The sequence below is a fragment of the Thyridium curvatum genome, assembly GCF_004353045.1.
Source record: "Thyridium curvatum strain D216 chromosome Unknown NODE_90_length_160628_cov_78.948000, whole genome shotgun sequence".
Classification (NCBI taxonomy): Eukaryota; Fungi; Ascomycota; class Sordariomycetes; order Thyridiales; family Thyridiaceae; genus Thyridium; species Thyridium curvatum.
Genome location: NW_022156845.1, coordinates 137,545 through 160,628, shown reverse-complemented (window position 1 = coordinate 160,628; position 23,084 = coordinate 137,545). Strand labels below are relative to the sequence as shown.

The 23,084-nt window shown below is 54.2% G+C and overlaps 4 protein-coding genes across 4 annotated transcripts; 1 reads left to right on the top strand and 3 right to left on the bottom strand.

Annotated features, from left to right (window-relative positions):
• Nucleotides 1-745: 745 nt before the first annotated feature.
• On the bottom strand, nucleotides 746-3,261 carry E0L32_010768 (uncharacterized protein; the record flags this gene model as incomplete). The annotated part of the gene is made up of 3 exons (XM_031133422.1): nucleotides 746-2,901; nucleotides 2,979-3,100; nucleotides 3,164-3,261. 3 exons carry the CDS (start codon nucleotides 3,259-3,261, stop codon nucleotides 746-748), a joined length of 2,376 nt encoding a protein of 791 aa, XP_030989057.1.
• A 1,167-nt stretch (nucleotides 3,262-4,428) lies between these two features.
• Nucleotides 4,429-7,892, bottom strand: E0L32_010767 (uncharacterized protein; the record flags this gene model as incomplete). Its single annotated transcript, XM_031133421.1, has 2 exons — nucleotides 4,429-7,679; nucleotides 7,739-7,892. The coding sequence occupies 2 exons, from the start codon at nucleotides 7,890-7,892 to the stop codon at nucleotides 4,429-4,431; spliced, it is 3,405 nt and encodes a 1,134-aa protein (XP_030989056.1).
• Nucleotides 7,893-8,450: 558 nt separating this feature from the next.
• E0L32_010766 (uncharacterized protein) lies at nucleotides 8,451-16,349 on the bottom strand (the record flags this gene model as incomplete). Its single annotated transcript, XM_031133420.1, has 2 exons — nucleotides 8,451-16,147; nucleotides 16,346-16,349. The coding sequence occupies 2 exons, from the start codon at nucleotides 16,347-16,349 to the stop codon at nucleotides 8,451-8,453; spliced, it is 7,701 nt and encodes a 2,566-aa protein (XP_030989055.1).
• Nucleotides 16,350-18,536: 2,187 nt separating this feature from the next.
• Nucleotides 18,537-20,772, top strand: E0L32_010765 (uncharacterized protein; the record flags this gene model as incomplete). The annotated part of the gene is made up of 3 exons (XM_031133419.1): nucleotides 18,537-20,318; nucleotides 20,396-20,674; nucleotides 20,755-20,772. The coding sequence occupies 3 exons, from the start codon at nucleotides 18,537-18,539 to the stop codon at nucleotides 20,770-20,772; spliced, it is 2,079 nt and encodes a 692-aa protein (XP_030989054.1).
• Between the last annotated feature and the right edge of the window lie 2,312 nt (nucleotides 20,773-23,084).

Genomic DNA, 23,084 nt, shown 5'->3' with positions numbered 1-23,084 from the left:
AAAATTTCCCCCCCCCCCCCCCCCCCCCCCCTCTTCACAACATGGGAACATTGATCGTGGAACCCGGCCGCTTTCGCAACCCCTCTTAGTTGTTGATAGTCTCTTGAGGGAACTACACGGCGTGCGGAAGCATGGCAAAAAGCAAATCCCCCCAAGACGACAGCAAAAAAGTTTCATGTTCCCCCACATCTTTTCTTCCCCAAATGTTTTTTGTTATTGACTGAGCTACCAACTGCATAGGCTCATCGCAAGACGACGACATTTGCAACTTCTTTGTTTCAGGATAAATCATATGGCGTGTCTTGAGTGTCGCATTCATCATTGGGCCCTCCCGGTACCATTCCTGAAAAACCATTCCCGTCAGACACCCGGGCCTTGCCAGAAATAGAAGAAAAACCGTCTCAAAATGTGGCCGGGGAAACAAAACACAGAAAAGGAGCTGTGTCTCCCTCCTCCTCTGCCGGCCTTCTGTCTCATCGTCTGCATAGCGGTGTGGACTCTCTCGGTCGAGTCGACAGCCGTCTCGTCTCGTCTTGGTAGCGGGGAAATAGAGGACCCAGCATCGAGAATCGATCGGGGGTGATGTGCTTGGAGAGTACTAGCTCTTGGGGGCACTGTCGTATTGTTTCGCCCAGAGTAAACATTGGTTCCAGGCAAATTTAAAAAAAAGGGGGGTACATTTTCTTCGCATACGAGGATGACAAAAAGGGACTACAGCGAGGATAGTACCCAGAGGAAATCCGGTTTACTGCCGGCGGAAGGCAGCATCGGCTCCCGGGGGAGGCATGCCGCGACCACCGAAGGGGAACGGAACGCCTTCAGGGCCTCCGGGGAAACCACCCATACCGGGAGGAGGCATAAAGCCTGGTGGACCAGGAGGACCCGGGTGGCCAGGAGGAGGAGGGCCACCAAAGAAGCCCGGAGGCGGCTGCATGTTGCGCGGAGGTGGTGGACCAGCCAGGCCTTCTGGAGGAACTGGCGGGAAGGCACCAGGCGGGAAATTCGGAGGGAACATAGCGGGCATAGGTCGGCTGCCGGCAAGTCCAGGAGGTGGGATCATAGGGCCCCGTTGGGGTGGGGGAAGCTGGGCGCCACCGGGACCAAAGTTTTGGTGCAGCTGTTGGGGATCCAGGCCTGGAGGCGGTGGGCGCTGGAGGATCTGTGTAGGTTGGGGAGGGCGGCTATCTAGGTTTTCGGAACGAGAGAACTGGTCCTCAAACAAGCCAGGAGGGCCCTGGGATCGCATCTGCCGCGGCATCGGGCGCTCTCGCTGGTAATCGGCCTCGCTGTCCCGGTCCGCCAGATTCGGGACGTGCACTTGCTTCTGCGGCTGAGGCATTCGCATAAGCAGCTCTTCAGTCCGAGGCGCTGCAGGTGCTGCGCGGTGGCTCTGCATGAGCTTCATAAGAAACTCTGTCTGCGAGCTGGACGCGTTCTGGTCGGACCGACCACTGCCCTGGCTAGGCGCGTGCTGACGCTGCCCAATGAGTTCCTGGAGCATCTGCTCAGGATGGCGTGCCGACATGGGCTGAGCAGGTGGAGGAGGCATCGGGCCACGTGCGGCAAGGTCGGGGAAGGATGGCTGAGAATGACGCCCGCGAGGGTCGTCCCGCCTCTCGCCGTACTGCCGGTATGGCTCCGGCGAGGCGACGTTACTCTTCTGGCGGCTCTCCTGGGAGACTGGGAGCCCTTGGGGAGGTGGTGGCTCGGCGAATGGGGTAGCACTTGGTGGAGTCGCGCTCTGAAGTGTCTGGCGTTGGAGCTTCTGGAGCAGTACCTGGAACGCTTCCTTCTCGGCTGAGTTCGACTGAGCTGCGGCGGCTAGCAAGCCGTTGAGGCCAGGGTTAGGGGCTGGCGCGGCAGCCATTGGGGCGGGAGGTTCAGCCGGCCTGCGAGTCTCCTCTTGGGAGCTGAAAAAGGAGGTGAATCTTGATGACTTGGCGGTTTTGGCTTTTGAGCTATCCTTTTGACCGTCACTACCAGGGGCGCTGTCCTCGAGCCCACTCGAGGGCGCGAACTGTTCGAAGAATCGATCTGGACCCGTCTCAAGAGCAGGTGCGGACTCGACTTGTGGCCGGCCAGACTTGCTGGAAGAATCGGCAACTTGATCTTCGACCTTGGGGGCATTTCTTGCCTTCATGCTCTCCATGAACTTCTTGAAATCTTCTTCAGTATGGCCACCCTGCTTCTCTCCTGCAGGTTCGTCAAACCATTCAGGCTCGCGCTCATTCCGTTGGTCTTGGTCCCTGTTCCATCGCCTATCTTGGCCCCTCTCGTTGTGTTGCCTGTCCCGGTAGCTGTTCTGGGGCCGGTCGTCTGGATCGCGATCGCGCCAGCTCTTCGCTTTATCGATGCGCTCACGCTGGGTGGGTGGGCGATTTTCAGATGCAGTGTTGCCACCGCTGCCATCTTTGAACCAGGGCTCGGATCTTCCTCTTGCCAAGCCGTTACGCTTGTTGCCCTCGCCGTCGTTGGCTTCGTTGTCTCGCGTGTGGGAATCGAAGTTCCGTCGGGGACGCTCCCTGGTGGAGTCGGTCTCATCTCTATCGCGGACACGGCGATCATCTCGCGTAAACCTATCGCCCCCGCCCATGCGACCATGAAAACGCTCAGCGCCTTCGTGGCCGAAACTCTTCCTAGGCTTCACGGTGCTCCAACCCTCGTTATCCTGATCGCCATCGCCTCGTCGACGGAAATTGCTGCCGCGACCGTCACGAAAGCGATCGCTGCGGTCGTTACCGTTGTCCGATTGGTCGCCGGGTCGAGAACGGAAGTTGAACCTGTCGCCAGAATCCTGGTCGCGGAAGCCTCGCTCGCTATCGCCACCCAGCCTGTTGTTCCGCACCGTTGTCGAAGAGCTGAAACTTGTCTTGGGTGGTCCTAGGATGATATCGTCCGGGTCTGAAGGGGGGTGTCAGTCTCATGCTGTAGTCCAGAGCCGAATAGCAAGGCCAACATAGGGGCAGGTTATGACATACTGGCACTGTTCCGCGACACATGGCCCGGGCGCTTGTTTGTCTGCTCAAGAAGGGCGCCGTCATAAGTTTTGGCTCTCTCCGTGGTGGGTTTGTTCTGGTTTCGAAAGGTATCTGGCGGTGGTCTGTTCGAGTCAGTCTGTGCAGAGGGGCGAGAATGTGCGACAGAAAGCGAGGTCGAGGCTTACCCCATCCACTCGTCGGCAGGAGGAAGCCCTGGAGGTTTGGTGCATAGCGGCGAGTCTTTTAGTAGAAGAAGGACTTCTACAGAGTACCGGTGCGACATGGCTGCGGTGGAGAATTGGGCAGAGGGTTGAAGGGAGGCTTAGGTGGTGGTGGTGGCGCGAGCGAGCATAAGAAAAAGAGCGACAAATTGGACACCAAGGTCGAGATAGGCAGGAGCACCTGGGGTACGGACGGCCACAGACTGGGCGATCGCAGGACCGTCGCTAATGCTTAGCTCTGAGGGCTATTGAGGAGGACAAAGAGTCGCGATTGAGGTGCGAGGGCTGCAGAGCGGTCCGAAAAGGGAGATGAAGCTTGGGTGTGTGTGTGTGGTCGCCACAGCTTCCAGATCAATCAAGGCTTGCGCAAATGCGACGACCCGAGATGGGTTCGGCGTGGTCGTGGCGTTGGTGGAAGGAGATGTTGAAGGGTCAAGAGATGAATACCGAGCTGTGAGAGTTGAGTTTCCGGTAGGAAAGGGCTGTTGGCAGGTGATGTTGTGGTGCGTGGGTAGTGTGCGTTGCGTCCCTGTCAGGTTTGATCGATGCTGCGATGTTGGAGTGAGGTTCGCTTGGCTCTGGGACCTCGCCTAGTTCAGGTAAGGTAAAGTGCCCAAGAGTGGGAATTGGTCGTGTCCAGGGCGCTCGCATTGGCTCAGCCTGACGGCCCTGCCGCCTGCCCAAGCGTCCATGGAGGTGCAGGTGTGGATCTCAGTGCTGCACCATACTTGTACAACTACCTAGAAGTCGTTACCTAAGTAAGTTAGGTACTGTAATTACAGGGCATTGATCTCTCTCTCTTAGCCTCATCCATCTGAGTCTCGACTCGCACGCACCACAAAAATCCCCGCCGCCCCTCCCCTCCCTGCCTCCAGCTCGAGCTGCCTGCTGTCCAGCAATCCATCTTCACTCATATCTACCTCCTTTACCTCATGACTCCAGTCGGAGATTGAATGCTGCTAGTTACTTGGTGTTCGTAAACTCCCGCCGAGGGCTCCCTAGCTCCACTCCCTCCCTTCATGGAAGTAGGGCTCAGGTTCCATTATCAACATCCACAAGTAGAACACGACTACGTATGCCGCCCTCGGGCTCATTGCTCAAGTAGAATCTTGATACATAAGGTATGAAGGTATGGACGCTTTGCCTTATAGACTATTCCTACAAACGGCACAGGCATATATCCTCCCAATGTTGGTGCATTTCCTTGTCCGCTCCTCGCCTCGCAACTCTCAGTCAAGGAGAGCATCGATGCCGCCCTGGCTCCACTGCCTGACCCTCTCCTGGTCGCACGTATTCCACACTCTCCTCAACAGAGCCTTGTATATTTTGGCCTCCTCCTCGCCGCTGAACTTCGCTGTCTGGCTCTCGAGCCAGCTAATCAGGCCAAACCGCGTCACCAGCGTGTCACTACCGCCCTTGATCGCCGTGGCCCTATATACGATGCGCAGAACTTGCATCCGTACTGGCTGCCGCGCGTACGGGTTGGCAGTCAGAGCTAGCAGCCGCTCAAAGAGCCGCTTACCATGCACCAAGAACAGGTCGGCAGGTGTCCGCAGACTCTCCAGCAGGTATGCCAGCAGCCAGCTCACCTCGGCGTAGTATGCGTCGTCATTGGACGGGCCCTCTTGCAGGATCTCATACACAAGTGGGAACTTATCCAGGTTCCAGACGGGGCCAGCCGTCAGAAAGGCGTTGACTTTGGCGTAAAGGCAGTGTAGAGGATTCTTCAGCACCTTGAGAGCTCCACACGCGAAAGCCACGATATGACTGGGGAGAGGCTTTTCGTCGACGAATCCCTTGGACGATTCTGCCAATTCAGCCAAAAGCAGCCATATCTGCTCCTTCTCCTCGTAGGTCGATTCTCGGATCTTGGCTGCCATCTTCATGACGTTGGTCAATGCCTCCTTCCTGATGCTGGTGTGCTCCGACGAAAGCAGCTGTACCAGTGCCGCGGCATGTCCCTCCTCGACCAGTTCGTCAGCATCTTTGTGAACCCATCTTGAGAGCGCCGCATTATCAGAGCCGACCGAATCTGGGGTAGCCAGCATGTCCTCCAACGACTCTTGGTCGATCTCGGTTGATTTGCTGCGGGCCGTCTCCGTAGATCCCGAGACGTCCTCTTCACCGACCTCGACAGCAGGCCGTCGGGTCTCGGCTCGCATTGATGCTTTTCCAGCTTTTGCGGACCGGCGCTTCTTGCTTTCGAGAGGTAACGAATCGGAGATTCGCTTGATCACCTCGCCAAGAGCAGCAGCGTCTTCTCCAGCCGACTCGGAGAAGCCAGCATAGCCAACAATGAATCGAGCAATACTTTCGGCGGCATGGGCATCCCCGTTAGGCCCTGACAGGAAGGGTACCTGTTCCATGATGGCCAGCCACAATGGGCTTAAAACCATTGGCCTTGTGTCTTCCCTGTTGATCTGGATCTCGCTGGCTACCTCTAGGTACTTGATGGGTGTGGCAGTACATCGAGCGGCGCAATTGTCTATAAAGGGCCAGACATGCTCCAATGCGGTCGGTTTCACCCTCTTGAGCTGTCGCAAGCTCTCCATGAGAGGCGCCAGGTCCAAATAGTTGGGATTGGGCCAGACCAGCTGTTGCTCCCTCGCCACAAGATCCAAAACCCCGAAACTCGACATGGTCGTATATTCGTCCGTACCAACACACACTTTCAGGAGCGATGTAAAAGGCGAAAACGCTAGGGTGTCAGATTTCGAAAACCACCGCATCCCTGGAGAGTGCCCTGCAATAACGAGGAGGTTTTCGAGCTCGAGCAGTCTCAGCGCCTTGTCCTCGCTTGATTGACCAGCGTTCTCGAGCTGTTGGAGAACTGCTGCCAGCAGTGGCGATACATCAATTCTTGCCGAAAAGGCAGCTTGCGGTATAATCTCGTAGTAGAGGCGCAGCAGACGACTGGCAGCCTCTCGGTGGAGCAGATCGTCTGGCGGTATGGTCCTATAGGCATTGAAGGCATCCCTCATATTGGGACATCTCTGGCAGAATTCGTCCACCAGTCTTCTTGAAGACGCAGTCCACGATGCCTTGCCCATGGCCACGGCCTCTCTGTGGAGACGCAAGGCCTGCCGCAACTTTTGAAGTGCAATAACCAAAAGTCTCGTGGCAAAGAAGGAAACGAGATTGGACTTTTGGGACAAGGATCGTGTGAGCACTTTTTGTGTGAGAGGGAGTGGGAGGATGTTGTCGATAAGTATTGATGTGGGAGGCGGCGATCGGGCATACGTCAAGTGAGCGCCAAAGAAACGAGGTATGGGTATCTGAATAGTACTGAAAAGAAGGGCCGCATAACCAATCCAGGTCGCTGACAGTTTTGGCTCAAAGGTGAAGGACTTTTTGCTGATGAAGTAACCAGCAACGATTTCGGGGGCAGCCTTGAATATGGCGATGACCAGGTCGCTTTGCTTGCTGTTTGACCATGGCCGGAGTGCCTGGATGAAGTCGAACAAAACTATGTTTTCCACAGGAACGTCCCCGGTGACCTGGTCGAACAAGACAGGCTTGGCCAAGCCCGCCTCTGGTGAATCTTCGAAACCCTGGGAAGTCTGGCCGAGATCAAGCCCCTTCGGGTAGAATCCAGTTTGATCGCGCAGCACCCCAGCATTTGGGGTTGTGCAGGCATGAACCAGGAATGAATGTGCCGCATCGTCCACGGCTACGACTCCATCTCCCTGTTGAGTTTCGTGGTGATAGTGATAAAGGCCGGCGATGCGACTCAATGTCATGGAGCTCAAAAGCCTCGACTTAGCAATCCTCGGCACTTTCCTGTCCATCATGACGGATTTCTTGAGGCATTCGAGCATTTCAATGATGAGATAAGGCGGGTCGTCCTTCAGCGTCTTCGTCAAAGCGGTCACCAAATCTTTCTGAGACAGTAATTCTGCCTTGGCCTCGGCATGAAGGAACTTGAGAGAGCTCAGAAAGAAGCGTATGGCATTGGTCCTGGCTGACGGTCGCTTTCCATCCTCGAGGCCGTCGCCCAGAAACTTCACGGTCATGTTTCGAGCCAGTGACTTATAGGTATAACTCCGTGCACGGAAGATCGCTTTGGCCACGACGCCGCCGTCAAACGAGATGGCTTCGCGGACAAGTCTCAACGTGGGAGAGATGATAAACTCCTTGCTCTTGTCTGCTGATAGATTCCGGGCGAGGAGCTCCTGTTGTCTCTTGTGCAGCAGCGTCCGACAGATCCCTAAGCCGTGCGGAGTGAGATCCAGTGTCTGGGAGACGATCTTGAGCAGAAGGGCCAAGGCAACTGGCACGGCGGACATGATGTTCTCGTTGTTGACCTGTGCCGCAAAGCTCCATGTCTCCATGAGCTCTGAAAGATATACAGCATCTTCGCTCGTATCATCGCCGCGGGGTCTTGAGGCTTCGAGGAAGTCTTTCAGTATGCCCATTTTCTCAGGATCCCTCGTGTCAGCATCGTTGATTGTATCGAGGAACACTTTGAGCGATTGCAAGCCTATAAGTCCGAGTTAGAGATTGTGCATTGCATTATCTGACAGAGGTGGTCGCATATACCATGTCTAGCTTTCTGGAGGTCTTGATCAAATGTGAGAAGCTGCTTAAGCTGTCGCGCAGCATGAATTTCTTCAAAGGTGGGAGCCTCATGCACGATACGCACTCGCTTTCGAGGATTCTCCCCCTCTGGACCCCTCGGTTTCCGTTTGGCCATCTCGGCAGATATGACCAGGATAGTTGAATTGGTGAAAGCGCGCTCACTCTTCCTCACTCTTTGCCCTGCAGTTCATCCCCATTCCTAGAAATTTTGGTGGGGCCTGCGTTCTGCCTGCGCTGACCGCCTCCTTATCAAGAGAGCCATGTTCACAACCGCTTATCGGCCACGATCACTCCGTACCTTATTCTTTAGTCCTCCAGACCCTTGGTTCTTCTTTGATTTTCGAGAATTAACATCAATCGCATCACTGTGAAGATGCTGGTTGAAAAGGGAGGATTAATTGCGCTTGCCTGACTGCAAGGAGAACCAAAGGCTAGTCAGTGGCGGGTATCAAACTGAAATTGCTCTCATCATAAACCACTATGCCTGGATACAACAAAACATCACACTCTTGTTCCCCTTCACCTAGCAACCTCGAAACTCATCAATCGTCAATGCCATGGGGTCACCCCATCATTAAATCGCGCAAGTGACTCCATGTGCTCCCCCCAAAGGGACCAATCACACATGCTACATATCCTTCAGAAACTGAGCCTACTTTCCTCTATCTCGGGTTCATTGTGCCGAGGGCTGGTAGGCATTTGGGAGCTTCGGTACCTGAGGAGAGATAGGAAGTCTCGTGTCGCCACGCTCGTCCCGTGACCGGCCTCCAGTGAGTCGCCTCATTCGCGATCGCGTACCCTGTGCCAAGGGTCTGATCATGTTTTCCAAGAAGAATGAGCCTTCAGGGCCACCGGCGCCTAATCTCTCGTCATCTCCATCAGAGAAAATGTCCTCGGACTCGTCATCCGAGGTGAGATCGCCCATGATATTTGGGTGGTAAGAGGCAGGAGCCGAGGGCGATGTGATTGAGCGAGAATGCAACGCGGGCCGGGCCGAAACATTCTGGTCAAAGGTAAAAGCGCCGGGGTTCATTGTGTTGGCGTTGCCCTCGCGAGGCATGGGGGGCCTGTCAGCGAAGCCGTTCTGGAATACTGTGTTGGTGGAAGCCTGGTGCAAGATGGGCAGGATATGTTCATCGTAAAGCTGGGCATCAGATGCGAAACCCTCAGGGAAGGATTCTGTAATCGTTGCCATGGACGAACGACCATCGCTTGGGGGCCCCGTTCCGATATCGTGATCATCAAAAAAGTCGTCCAGGCTGTCAAGCTTCGTCACAAGATCCCCCACATTGCTCTCGGTGCGCACTTCGTCAGACATCATGGTGTCCGTCCTCTCGGAAGGCGGGAAGTATCCATAGGGAAATTCATCTTCGTGAAACTCTACCTCAGGGGTCGGCGTGGGGTCGGCGAACATGCCCTCTGTACTTTGACAAGTGTAGAAGGCAGCGTGAATATTGGCTCGGGTCGACTCGGTTTTCTTGGCGGGAACTGGGATTGCCCATCCAGAGTCCTCTGGGATCCCGAAGAGACTCTGCGTCCGTTCATACTCCTTGCGGATGGTCTTGGACGTGTGACGGGTCATGCTCATCCGAAGGTGGTGTTTGTCCATTGACGACCCCGACATGGTCATGATGTTGTCAAGAACTTTCAGCGCGTCCATACAAAACTCTGTCTGAAGGAGTCGTAACAGTGGAGAGATCAAGTCTGATCCATGCCCGGCGATTTCTGGGCTCCGCATATCGATCTCGGGGATAACCACACAAAGTATCCGCATCGTCTGGACCTTGACCCACGATATTTGGTTGGTGAGCAAGCCCATCAGTGTCGTAATCATCTGGAAATCGAGCCTGGGGGAGAAGTACTCTCTCAAGGCAGAAACCATTTGTACGATGAAATCATTCCCACTAGTAAAAGAGCGGGAAAGATAGCCGTCCAGAACCATGGCTATGCTCGGTAACCCCTGCGCAGCAGCCAGATCGCAGAGGTTTTCGGCGGTGCGGACAACCTTCTCACTCAGCTGCTCGGACTCCATCTCCTGCAAGAATCGAGGGCAGTTGGCAAGGATAGTGAAGAATAAACGACTGTCGTCTCCAACGAGTTGATCTGGCGGAAGGCGGACAAGCTTGTCCATCGTATTCAAGGTAGCCTCAAGGCAAATGGATGATCGCAGACCCTTGTACAGAAGGGGCTGAAGGCCTTCGAAGACGCCATCCCAATTGGCAGGTTGACCTTCCATGAACAGCCGTCGAATGGTTGCATCCTGGAAGTCAAGCCTATCCAGGAAGTCGTTCAGCATCTCAACCGCCTCTAAAAACTCGCATTCGTTGATTGACTCCAGGCAGGCACATGTAGTCCAGAACAGCTGAGGGAAGGTGATCAATTCCTCAGGGTCGAGCTTGGATATCAGAGTCTTGAGGCTGGTCAGTATTTCCATGGAAAAAGTCTGAATCTCCGTATCCTCGTCTGCAATGGTGTTGGACAGTCGGGCGAGCATGTCTGCAAGCATAATGTGATCCAAGGACGTGAGCACGCATCGGAAAATCTGGAAGGAGCGGCAAGCAAGATGTCGAACAGGACAAGACGTCGCCCAGGTCAGCGACAACCGCCCCCATTGCTCTTTAATGCCTGGGAAGGTGATCTCAAAAGTCTTGACCACTTCGCCAGTCAGAAACTCCATGGTCGGAGGAACTTTGTTATCCTGGCTGTCTACCTTGCCATTGTTGTCTTCGTAGCTCCAGACAACAGCCTTATCATGCTGGCGTATAGAGTCGATCAGATCCTCAATGGCCTTTGTAGCCGCTGAAGTCTTCTCGTCCAGTTTGGATATGACTAGTTCGTGGATGAGATGAACGAGCATCTCCCGAGCTTGTTCTTGAACCAACGGCGTGTAGTGGTCCCACAGAACGGTGACAACTTGGAGAAGTACGGGGAGGTTGTCAGATGACAGGTTGACAGGTGAAACCATCAGGTCGACCAGAAGAATCAGCGAAAGCTGTCCTAATGAGAAACCAGCTTGTTTTGTTCCAATTGGAAGCGCCTCCGACAGGTCAGCGCAGTATGGGAAAAGGCTGATATCCGAAGGAAGCGGAGTCGTTTCTCGCTTCTCAAAAGGGACCATGGCTTTTGGCGTGATCTGTAAGAGCAAGAATTCGACGACCTTGTGGCCCGGAGTGCTCTGTGTGCTCGCGAGAAACACGACGATCTGTTTCGCGTACTCTACAAAGTTTTGCTCTCGCCTCTCCAGACAGAGATTCATGATGAAGTCGAGGATGAGGCGGACGTTGCCTGGATGTGGCCCCGTTGCAAGTGCTTGCCACAGTGCTTGAACTTCATTGTGTAGTGCTCCACTGGATTTGATCGTGATCTCTAGGAGGTTGGCAAGGAGGACGTATGACTGAGCCGTCGGGCCTCCATTGGGGTCCAGCTTCAACTCTATCGATTGGATCCATGGCAAGGTGACTGCAATGACATTCCTCTGCGCAATAGCATGCAGATCCTTGAAGTAGAAAGTGAACTCCGAGAAGATATAAAAGGCAAGCTCGGTGTGCTGCTTCGACAGCCTCTCGGAGATCTTGAACTGAGCAAGCTTATAGACAGCCTTGGTTTTGTCGGAGATGCTGATGTCGAAGTCCTGGATTTTGGAGCTCCGACCCTGTTGTCTCTCTTCGAGAGCTCTCAGAACCTGCGCGGATCTTGAACGAATCTCGCTTTGATCATTCCCCAAGGTGAAAAGACAGAGACCCAGAAGCCTCCAGAACGGCAAAGGATAGTCGGGGTGCTCGGGCAAGACTTCAGTTACAACCTCGAAGTAAGACTCGAGTACCTTGGGAACATCTGCCTTGTAGCATCGTCCGATGCAATGTTCGAGCAAATAAGGATAGTCTTGATTGTGCACAATCAAGTTTTTTAGAGCGCGGCGCCCAATGACTTTCATGCGATCATTCCCCGAGGTAAAGATCGACTCGATCCAAGCGAGCATTCTGCGAACGTCGAATTGAAGAGAAACCCCGCTCTCAGTGGTGATACCGATTGGTCCTCCGCAAAGCGCGGCCATGGCACTCAACGCAGCAGTCCGAAGATTTCGCTTTTCAATCTCCATAGCCGCGGTGAGGGTGCCTCTCTCACCAACGCCTTGCTGGTCAATGATGGATTGCCGCATATTGTCTTCGCGATGTCGGATCTGGGGCTGGTTGGGCGAAAAACCACACCAGTCCTCCATCAGAGCAAAGGACGACTTTCGAGCTTCAAAGGTCATCCAACCCGATGGGTCTTTGGTCTTGTTGATGCCTTGGTACAACTCCTCGACAAGACCACAATAGTGCCGCCGCAGCTTCTGAAATTCCCAGTCCATCTGCACTTCTCCATCCATCAAGAACAGCTTGATATCTTTGGCGTAGGTCACGAGGTTGTTCATGATCCAGTCATCTTGGTAAACCTCTGGCAACTTGAGGAAATGCGCCGTAAGCTTGTAAACATGGGTGATCTCGGTTCGCAAAAGGTCCATGCGGCGATTCCGACGAGGGCTACTGCCTGTCCTTTGGTGGATGCGAGACCTCGCTTCGTCATTGCAACGCGAGACATGACCTTGGAGTTCTTCCAACAATGTCCGGTAGATATGAATATTTATCGAGCCCATAGCGACAACGACGGCATCTCGAACTGAGGCGGAGGATACCGAGAGCAATGGGTTGAGATATTTGAACAACGTACGCGCTGTCACGATCTTATCCGTAGACGAGGCGTTTCTGGATCCCTTTCGACCGTGCTGATTTCCAGCCTGCCCACCGGCAGGTGTACTGCCGGGATCGGCCAGAGTTGTGCACGCGAACACAAGGTATAGTTTCCATTGCTCAATGAGTAATTCGGGCTGCGTAGTAGGGGTGCGCCCGGTGTAACGCGCGCTGCCGGGATCCGAGCCATAGTAGAGCCCTCTTGATGGCTCTGAGAGAATAGTGATAGCTTTGTACATCTGCAAAATGCGATTGCAGATCAAGTCTCGGCAAATAGTGACTGTGAATGGACATTTTTCATATCCTGTGCGGATGAGATTGGGGAATATCTTAAACCAGAGGGTTGTGTCGTATGATACGTCGCTCGTGCACAACTCGATGAGGGCTCCCTGGTTATTGTTGTTCGCCATGCCTCGCTCCAAACGACTTCGTTCTGCAACCGAGAGGGTTTCATCCTTGAAGTTCATCAATTGCATAGAGTCATTCTCGAGGATGTCGATCAATCTCAAGTCATTCTTGGGTTCGAGATTGGGATCATCAAGGGCTTTGACGAAGTCCTTGATCAGGCGTAAAGTGGTGATTGCGAAGTAACGGACGCGCCGAGATTGAGAGCATAGGAAGAAAAGCCCATGAGCTTCCACCGTGTCGACCTCAGCCCAGACAGTGGACCGGTCAAGTGTCACGGCCCGCTTATCGGGCGTACCCGAGTCGCCGGAGTCCGGTGGGCTGTCCCGGGGTTTTTTCTTGATCTCTTCGATCCAGATCTGGAGCAATTCCACGTAAAGTCTCAGCGTATTCTCGATATGACTCGGCCCAAGCATTCCACCGTCAGACATGGTGGAATACCGATCGTCAAAATTGAAGATGAAGCGGGAGAAGCCCATAGTCACGGGTTGCGCATGTGATTGACGAGCAATTGATTTGAGAGACTGGGTGGATGATTCTGCAATGTTGTACTGGACGTGTGCTGTGCCTGTACACAGAAGGTTGATCAGGGAGTTGAAGGGTATGTCGGCCGACAGACATCTGGGCAAAGCTTGTACTGCAACGTGAAGCAGTTCATAAAAGGCCTGCTTGTGGTCTGAAATGGCCGGATGATCGTCCCGTCTCGCGAAATTGAAGGTTTCGACGATCGGAGTCTTGGGTCCAGGACTGTTGAACTTTTCGTCCAGTACTGCCTGACCTCCGAATGTATTGTCGCAGATCAGAGTAATCTTGCCCAATATCGCACAGAACCTTGTGTAGTACTCGCGCACTGTGTCACTGAGAGCCGTTAAGAGCACGGGTGTCGAGGGGTGATCCTCTTGAGCGGTAGCTTGGCTCTTTGGAATGGGTCCTGCCCGGGGCGAGCCAATGGTGGGTGATGCCGGCATGCGCTCTGGAGAGGAGGTAGAGGCATTGTACTGAGGGAAAGGCGGCCTTCCCTCTTCGCCCTTCTCAAGATCTGCTATGATGGCTAAGAAAGCTCGGATACCGATAACGATCTTGTCTGGCTCGAGGTTATCGACTTTGAGCTCCCGACCAGAAGAGAATAACTCTGCATTGATAAGCGGGAATATGACGGTCCGGAAACAGTATTCCGGATGTTTAAACCCTATAAACCTGATGATCTGGATCAAGGGCTCAGTGACAGCTGTATCGGCCGCCGTGATCGTTCTCTTGGCAGTGGGGAGAACGTTTTTCATGACCTCGTCAAGTTTGCGCGTCACGCCAGCTGTTGTATCATTTGTGCGGTAGAGATAAGTCCAGACAAGCCTCGAGACCACCTGCAATGACAACGGCTTGGTTGCGCGGTCTTTCAGCTTGGTCTGCACCGAGTAGACCAACTGGAGCCACTGGTTCGAGAAACTATCAGGAGGAGAGACGCAGAGCATGGTTGCTGTCAAGGGGAAAGCCGAGGACCAATGGCGGGGCTTGACAAACATCTGACCCAGTCGCGGACTGATGTTACTGAGCACGTCGCCCCATCTTGGGTTGGTCAGGTCGCTATTGCTGGCATTGGCCGCAACAGGTAGGAGGAGCATCTCGAGTGCTTGGCAGAAAGCAGACTTGACTTTCTGGCCATGAGATCTGCCGAAAAGCTTGCCAAGCGAAACCATGAATTCGCAGTACTGCTCCCAGGTTTCCGCCGGCGCGAGCTTGACGCGCAGATGCTTCATCCCTCCAAGCACAAGCTCCATCTTGCCATCGACATCACCACGACTGGCCAAGGTTGGGCTCCTCGCGGCATGTTCCTGAAGCGAACGATCCAGGTCGCCAAGGAACCGGTCCGCCACGCTGGCAAAGTTGATTTCGCTCATAACGCCAAGCAACTGAGCAAAGAGATTCCAGTTTGCTAGCTTTAGCGGCGACAAGTATAGTTGGTCGGAATCAGCAATCTTCAGTTGGCCAAAGATGATCCCTTCCAGCTTATCTTCCATCTCAGGCGTGATGGAGGACAGGCTACTCTGGCTGATCACCTCAAGGAGCACCCTGCACAGGATGTATATGGACACGGTTGAGCGACGCTCAGCCTGTGCGACGAACTCTTGTTTGGCAGCTAGCGAGCCGGATCCCACTGTCAGGCCATCGCTACCGACATTTCCAGCAAGTGTGTGAAGGGGCTCAGTGTTGCGCCTTTGCAGCGGACCAGGCTGCGATACATGGCTTTTGGACTGCTGCAGCTGATTTCGGGCATCGTTGGCGGCATCGCTCTTGCTTTTTCTCCATAGCATCATGGAGTCGATGAGTGGTTTCGGCTTCTGTTTCGCAATATGGCCAAGAGCCACAATCAACTGATCAAACGAGGCATCGACACCAGGCCCACATATCTGCTCAATCTGGGGTTCGGGGTCGAAGGGGACGGTGATGCAGTCATTCAGCTTCTCTTCCGCTTGTGCAATGAAAGAGGTGAACAAGACATGCAGTGCGTATTCGCCCACGGTCTTCTGTTCGTCCTTGGGGTGCCGTGAGGAATGTGAGTGGTGATGAGAATGGTCCCGGCGTGTGCGACCGCTGTGCATTCGTTCCAGTTTGCGTTGTGTTGGCGCGTGGACGGTGGTCATGTCTGTGACAGACGAAGTCCGCTCTGGGACCATGGGCCCGCCAGAGCCCATTGCGGTGCCAGAGCCCATCGTGGTGCCAGAGAAATTGGTAGGAGGCCGAGATCCAGCAAGAGGGTCAACGTCTGTACGCGTCGTGAATGACGGCATGTCCGGCCTGTCGGCAGTGAGGCCCACGCCAGCCGCGGCCAGCATTTGAGGGCTGAGAGGGCTCGAAGAGGGGCTTGCGAGACTTCCACTTCGCGAGTGTTGGATGCCATGGACGATGGAAGTCTGTCTGTGGTGGCCGTAGGCTGCGGCTTTTGGGTCGACCATTCGTTCCATTACAGTACCAATCCCCTGCCGCCCTGAAGATGCATGTGTTCGAGGAGATATGATAGTCGGCGGGGATTGAGACGAGCTAGACCCTTTGCTTCCCAACTGTAACTTTTCCAAGCTCGATTCCCTCGAATGGGCCACGGATCGAGGGAGCGGCGGTTCCATGCCAGCAGGCCGAAGTGTTCGGTTCCACTCGTCCTCATCTTCTTCATCGAGACGTGACACGGACCGCGAGTATTTCAATGTATCGGGCGCATGGTCTGGCAGCGTCTGGGACGGAGCTATAAGGAAACGAAGAACATCAGTCACAGCGCCTCGCGTCCATCAAGGAAGGAGAATAAACATGTGTTCTCCGCCCATGAAGAGAGGTGTGACTTCGTGATGACAAACTAACATCACCATTGTCCACTGTCGCGGCAGTCATTGGGGCTGTCGGATTCGGTGTTTCAGGAGCTGCAATGAGACAGGAGGACACTCACCCATTGTGCAGGTACAGCTGATCCCATGTTCCGATGGAAACAGCAGGTACCGTCAAGAGTAAACACTGCAATGTCGTTCTTGCCTGAGTCGCGATAGGACGAGGCGACGAAAGGGTCCAATGTGGAGAGGTGTGGTCACGGATAGCTCAGTGATCCAAGTTCGACCAGGTCTGGCATCGCGGCTTTTGGGGGTCGATGCAAGGCACGTAGCCAGTCAATCCAATCAGTGGCCTGGACGGGACAGGGGTGCGCGCCATCAGTGGGTGGTTTAGACACGGGGTCTCCCATCTTTGTGGAGCACATCAGAAACGGCCTGGAGGTGCAGCAGCGAATTGGTGGTCCATGAGAACCTTAAAAAAATAACATAACAGCCCAGAACTTACTCCGTGAGAAGGAAATGGGAGTAGGGGGGCTAACAGCGTGAAAGTAGCACGACGAAGGACATCATGCTGCAGGCAGAAAGCGTTTCTAAATGGACGCCTGACAAGGTTCAGATTGTTATGCCCAAAGTGGCCAGCACTGACGGGCTTCTACCTAAAGTACCTGCACATGTGAAGTTAGTGCATGGACGGACAACTTGCCCTCCTTGCCCTCCCTGCCCTACCTACCTAGGTACCTACTTCATACTTGGCACCAGCAAGTGGTCGGCACCATAACACCTAAAGGACCGGACCTGCAATGCCCCATCTTCTGCATCCTCACCGAGGGTGGTAGATGGTCGTCTGAGCTCAGAATATACTAAGTCAGGCAGTCGACTTGTATATCATTTGCATGGTCGAAGGCCCCGCACCCTTCTCGTCATTGAAAGAGTACATACCTACAGTACACATCACCACCAAACCTCCTGCTCTCGGCGACCAATCGAAGCCTGAGAACCTCAGTGCAGCCAATGAAAGCTGGAAAGCCTGTTTGCGTGGCTGGCATTGTGATGCGGGAGCCATTTTCCGACTGCTTAGGACCGATACAAATGCGCATCTGGCCAACATCAACTTGGCGAAGCCCTCATGCACGTCCCAATGATCATGTGCGTCAGAAGGCAAGTGGTTCGTTTTAAAGAAAGACCTGGAGCCAGCCAGGCTTGTGAGAACACCTAATAAGGTTACTGGCTGCGGCTGAGGTCCGATGCGAAATGAGGGGGATAGGAAGAAGGTACCGAAGAGATACCGAATTAGGTACCGCGGTGCGACCACCGGGTCGGGGCGTTGGATTCCCTTCACGATCGACGACAAGCCGAGCTTTCTCCATCCCAGGGCCGCGGGGCTGGGGGAAGCTTCTAGCACTCTGGCCTGTACTTGTAGGTTAGTGGGCGGAATCCGGACTCCAGGGCCAGACTGGAGGCGTGCCACAGGCGCGAGAGCCGGTTTTGTGAGAATAGACCCCCCCGGCACTTGTTGAGGCACCGGGTGCGCGGTCTAATCTAAGCCCGTGGGCCAGGTTCGTGCACAACTTTTTTCCCGGATCGGACGGGTGTGCTGTCACTACATGGTGTTAGACGCCGGGGAAGTATAGAAATTGAAAGACAAAGTGGTGGGGAGGTGGCAGGTAGCCTACTCCTAGTCGGTTATCTACAGTACTCGGTAACATTCAATCCTTGGAGATGCACCTCCATCAGTAATGCCCCCCTCCCCCAATGATTCCGGCAAGCACATGATCCGTACATACCTGAGCCGTGCAAGTGTGCAAGTGTCGGGGCTTTCTGGAACGTCTGCCGCCTGCCCACCCTCTCCTTTTCCGACAAGACCCTTCAAGTCGAAGCGAGAACTATCGGAATTTTGCCTCTTTCCGTTCGGCGCCTCTGATTCTTCAAGGACAGCTCTCAGCGGCCAGGTCTGAGTGAGTCGACTTCTCCAAAGTCTAGCGGACTCCCGGTACCGGACTCTGCCCACTTGGACGCTTTGCCTTTGCTGGGGTTTATCGTTCGATTGTTTGATACGTGTTCGCGGGTTTTTCCTGGCGCCCGTACCCCACTGAAATTCAACCCCCCGTCAGCCGCCGCTCGTGCTCCATTTTCCGCTCTCCCCACGCGCGACGGCCTTCTCCTATCCAGAACCCCGATTTCCTCCCACAGCTCTGTTGCTTTCCCCTCCGTGGTTGCTTCGCACAGTTTCGCAACCATAGAACGGTCTCTCGTGCCTTCAACCGTCCGTCCGCCTCGTCCGTACGCCTGCTTGCTCCGGAGCTAGTCGTCAAGATGGCTGAACTCGACACTCTGGACATCATTGTCCTGTCTGTCATCCTCTTGGGGACCTTGGCATACTTTACAAAGGGCAAGTACTGGGGCATCACCAAGGATCCCTATGCCGCTTCATTCGCCAACGCCAATGGCGTCAAGGCTGGCAAGACGCGCAACATCTTGGAGAAGATGGAGGAGTCTGGCAAGAACTGTATTGTCTTCTACGGATCCCAGACCGGGACCGCCGAGGATTATGCGTCCAGGTTGGCCAAGGAGGGCAAGAGCCGCTTCGGTCTCGAGACCATGGTCGCGGACCTTGAGGACTACGATTATGAGAATCTCGATGCCCTGCCCAACGACAAGCTCATTGTTTTCGTCCTCGCCACCTATGGCGAGGGTGAGCCTACCGATAACGCCGTCGATTTCTACGAGTTCATCACTGGCGACGATGTGTCCTTTTCCGAGTCGCGCGAAGCCCCTCTGGACAATCTCAACTACGTCGCCTTCGGGCTCGGAAACAACACCTATGAGCACTACAACTCCATGGTCCGCAACGTCGATAAGGCTCTGCAGAAACTGGGCGCCAACAGGCTCGGTGTCGCCGGAGAGGGTGATGACGGTGCCGGCACCATGGAGGAGGACTTCCTAGCCTGGAAGGATCCCATGTGGGCTGCTGTGGCTGAGAAGATGGGTCTCGAGGAGCGCGAGGCTGTCTATGAGCCCATCTTCGGCATTGTCGATCGTGAGGGCCTTACCAAGGACTCCGTCGAGGTCTATGTCGGAGAGCCCAACAAGATGCACCTCGAAGGTACCGCCAAGGGTCCCTTCAACGCTCACAACCCTTATATTGCACCCATCACCGAATCGAGAGAGCTTTTCAGCGTCAAGGATAGACACTGCTTGCATATGGAAGTTGATATCAGCGGTTCCAACCTGACTTACCAGACCGGTGACCACATCGCTATCTGGCCCACCAACCCTGGCGAGGAAGTCGATAGGTTTTTGAATGTCATTGGTCTCGCGGACAAGCGCAACGATGTCATCGGCGTCAAGGCTCTGGAGCCCACCGCCAAGGTCCCATTCCCAACGCCCACGACTTATGATGCCATCGTCCGCTACCACATGGAAATCTGCTCCCCCGTCTCGCGTCAGTTCCTGGCGACTCTCGCTGCGTTTGCGCCTGACGAGGCTACCAAGGCTGAGATGACCAAGCTGGGTGGCGACAAGGATTACTTCCACGAGAAGATCAGCGTCCACCACTTGAACATCGCTCAGGTTCTCAGCAGTGTCTCCAAGGGCCAGACCTGGAAGAACATCCCGTTCTCTGCCTTGATTGAAGGCGTCACCAAGCTGCAGCCCCGCTATTATTCGATCTCGTCGTCCTCTCTCGTCCAGCCCAAGAAGATCTCGATTACGGCTGTTGTCGAGTCGCAAATGATCCCTGGCCGCGGCGATCCGTTCCGAGGCGTTGCTACCAACTACCTGTTTGCTCTCAAGCAGAAGCAGAACGGCGACCCGAACCCCGAGCCCTTCGGCCTGACATACGAAATCACCGGTCCCCGTAACAAGTATGATGGCATTCATGTACCCGTCCATGTGCGTCACTCGAACTTCAAGCTGCCTTCCGATCCTTCCAAGCCAGTCATCCTGATTGGTCCCGGTACCGGTGTCGCGCCCTTCCGTGCCTTTGTGCAAGAGCGCGCTAAACAAGCGGCTGATGGCGAGAATGTCGGCCGGACCCTGCTCTTCTTTGGTTGCAGGAAGAAGAATGAGGACTTCTTGTACGCCTCGCAGTGGGAGGTAAGTGCCGTTCGCCTTGAGCAGTTTTAACAGTTGGTCAAAGGGTTGGTCTTGAGCTGACGCAAATACTCGTGTAGGAATTCAAGAAGGCACTAGGCGACAAGTTTGAGCTCATCACCGCCTTCTCTCGTGAGGGCGCGAAGAAGGTCTACGTCCAGCACAGGCTTAAAGAGCGTGCTGAGGAGGTCAACGAACTCTTGCAAAAGAAGGCTTACTTTTATGTCTGCGGTGATGCGGCAAACATGGCCCGTGAGGTCAACGCCGTCCTTGCCCAAATCATTGCTGAGCAACGTGGCATCTCAGAGGCCAAGGCCGAAGAGATTGTGAAGAACATGAGAGCTGCAAACCAATACCAGGTATGCCCCGCCCGTACTGCACTGAATGTCTATGTTTGGCGCGCAGAACCTGAATTGAAACATGCTAACCCTTTCTGCAGGAGGATGTTTGGTCGTAAACTTCAGGAATGGCGAAGGACGAATCTCATTATATCACGAGGCGCTCTGGAGCCAGCATGCAGTGAAGGATGCAGGGTGTCCAAGATCTACGGTATACTATTGTAATGCATGATTGGGAAATAGACATCGGAGGTGCTTCGACTGCATCCTTGACATGTATTTAAGCAAGGCCATGCAGAAGAACACCTTCCCCCTTCGGTGGGCCCATCTGGGAACAGGGCTGCAGCGACACTTTGTGTGGAGTTTTAGATCAATCGATCGTCTTTTTTTGGTTTTCTCATATCCTCCGAGTTCAAAAGACCTCTACTTCACTGGTTATATTATTTCCACAAGCCTTGTGAGCATTAATGTATCTCCCTCATCGTCAAATGGGGCGGCCCTGTTGACTGTTGAACATCGGATGATGGGTGAGGGAAAGGTGAAGACAGTGCTTCAGGGGATATCTACAAAGGAAGGAGTCACACGGTTGAGCGGCTCAAAAGCGTGGGCTCTGGCCTTTGGGATTCGCCAGGGGATGAAGACCTCGACGTATTCGGGGTGTCACTCGCTGTCCAAGAGCAGCACTGGAGGTCAAGATTGGTTGTTGGGTAGGGCTGTGTCTGGTGGGATGGATGACGAGCAGGACTACCGGCTATCCTGACCTCGATAATGACTGCATGGCTTGACAGCCTGGGACAGGGCAGGATGGCCTTTTGACGCACAGGCCGGGGGCTATAAAGCCAGCAGTCAAGTCGTCTCATCTACCTGATCTACTTTCCTTTGAAGTCCAGAGTGCCTACAAAAAAGTGGCAGTCAAAGTGGCAGATCGAAACGTCAAAACGTCTTCACTGCGCTCTGACTTTCTTCTCAGATTCAATATCACTTTTCGCCCGAGCAATCTCTCACCTCTGTCTTGACTGCCTTCCTTGGGCGAGCTCTTCCCTCCCCAGTCTTCTCAGCCCTTCCTCGCCCCTTCTTCTTCCCTTCTTCTTCCCTCCTCTTCCACTGCCTTTCGCTCCTCCCACATCCAATATCAACAACAACCCAACCACATCACCGTCAGTCACTGCATCATTAGCCTCTTTTCTCATCAGCAGCGCCCGGCTTGTGCCTTCCGGCTTCGTCGCAAATATCTCGAGTATCTCTATATCCAGAGTAAGTGGTTTCTGCATTATCTCTCTGCCCACTCCCCCTCCCTCCCCGGTCCTCCTCACTTTTCCTCCTCTCAAAACCCCAATCATCGCGCACTCGCCGGTCAGTCTCGCCTCTGCATCACCAGGTCCATGCCAACCGACACGGCCGCTTCTGGTGCTTCTCTTGTTCGATCCTCTTGGAAACTGCATGTCTAGGTACCGAGGGCAGCAACAATCGTCACAGCGACCGAGGGCCTTAAATCATTGACTTCCCCCCTTGCCCTCGACTTTGGCACCTACTGGCTCCCTCTTCATCAGCACAGCATCACCACTTTGATCCAGCAATCCTCCACAGTCTCTTCACCATTTCATCTTGCTTCACGGCTTGATCTATCTATCTTACTTCTCTCTGCACTCGCTTTCTTCATACCACCACAATCTTTGGTACTAACATCCCCAGCCCGCAGATTGACTCTCTAGTGCCACAGAGCGCCGTCTTGCCTCAGCTTGTGCGGTACACTCTGACAACATCGTGAGTGTCCCAGTCCCTTCACGCTGAGGAGATTCCAAGATGCGATACCCAAGAGTTTCTGTTTATTTGCTTTCTCCCTCTGCAGACGCAACACCAGCACATTACAGACACCAAGCCTCCTTCATTGTACGCAAGCATGAATGTTATCATTGTCAACATATTCATTGCTTGGTGCTTTTTTTTTGTCATTCTGTTCTCGGCCCATCAGGTCTCATAATATTTTTATCCATTTGCATTGGCACTTGTCCAGCTCTCGTTCCCTTCGTTCCATGCCCTTGGACCCCTCTCAGGGCCCTTGATATATCTAGGTGTCCTTCTGAGCTTACTGCCAACCTTTCCGGCGATCACCATCCACATGTGTCTTTCATTTTCATTGCGAAATCTCTAGTTCAGCGGTCTCAGATATTGTTGTATCTTCTCTTCTGTTCTGCTCAGCCATCCTCGTGGACCTCAGCCTCCTCAGTATCTGCCAAAAGCATTGCTTGGTTACGTTTTGTTCGCAACTTTTGCTGCCTCATCATCACTGGTTCGCCCTGGGCAGTTACTGACAATGGTTACCACAGGCTCGGAGAAGCATCCTCTTGATTGCCGATTTGACACCATGCAGATTGGAGTTCATCAAAACCAACGCCGGTCCGGCATGCCTCCGACTTACGGACATCCGAAC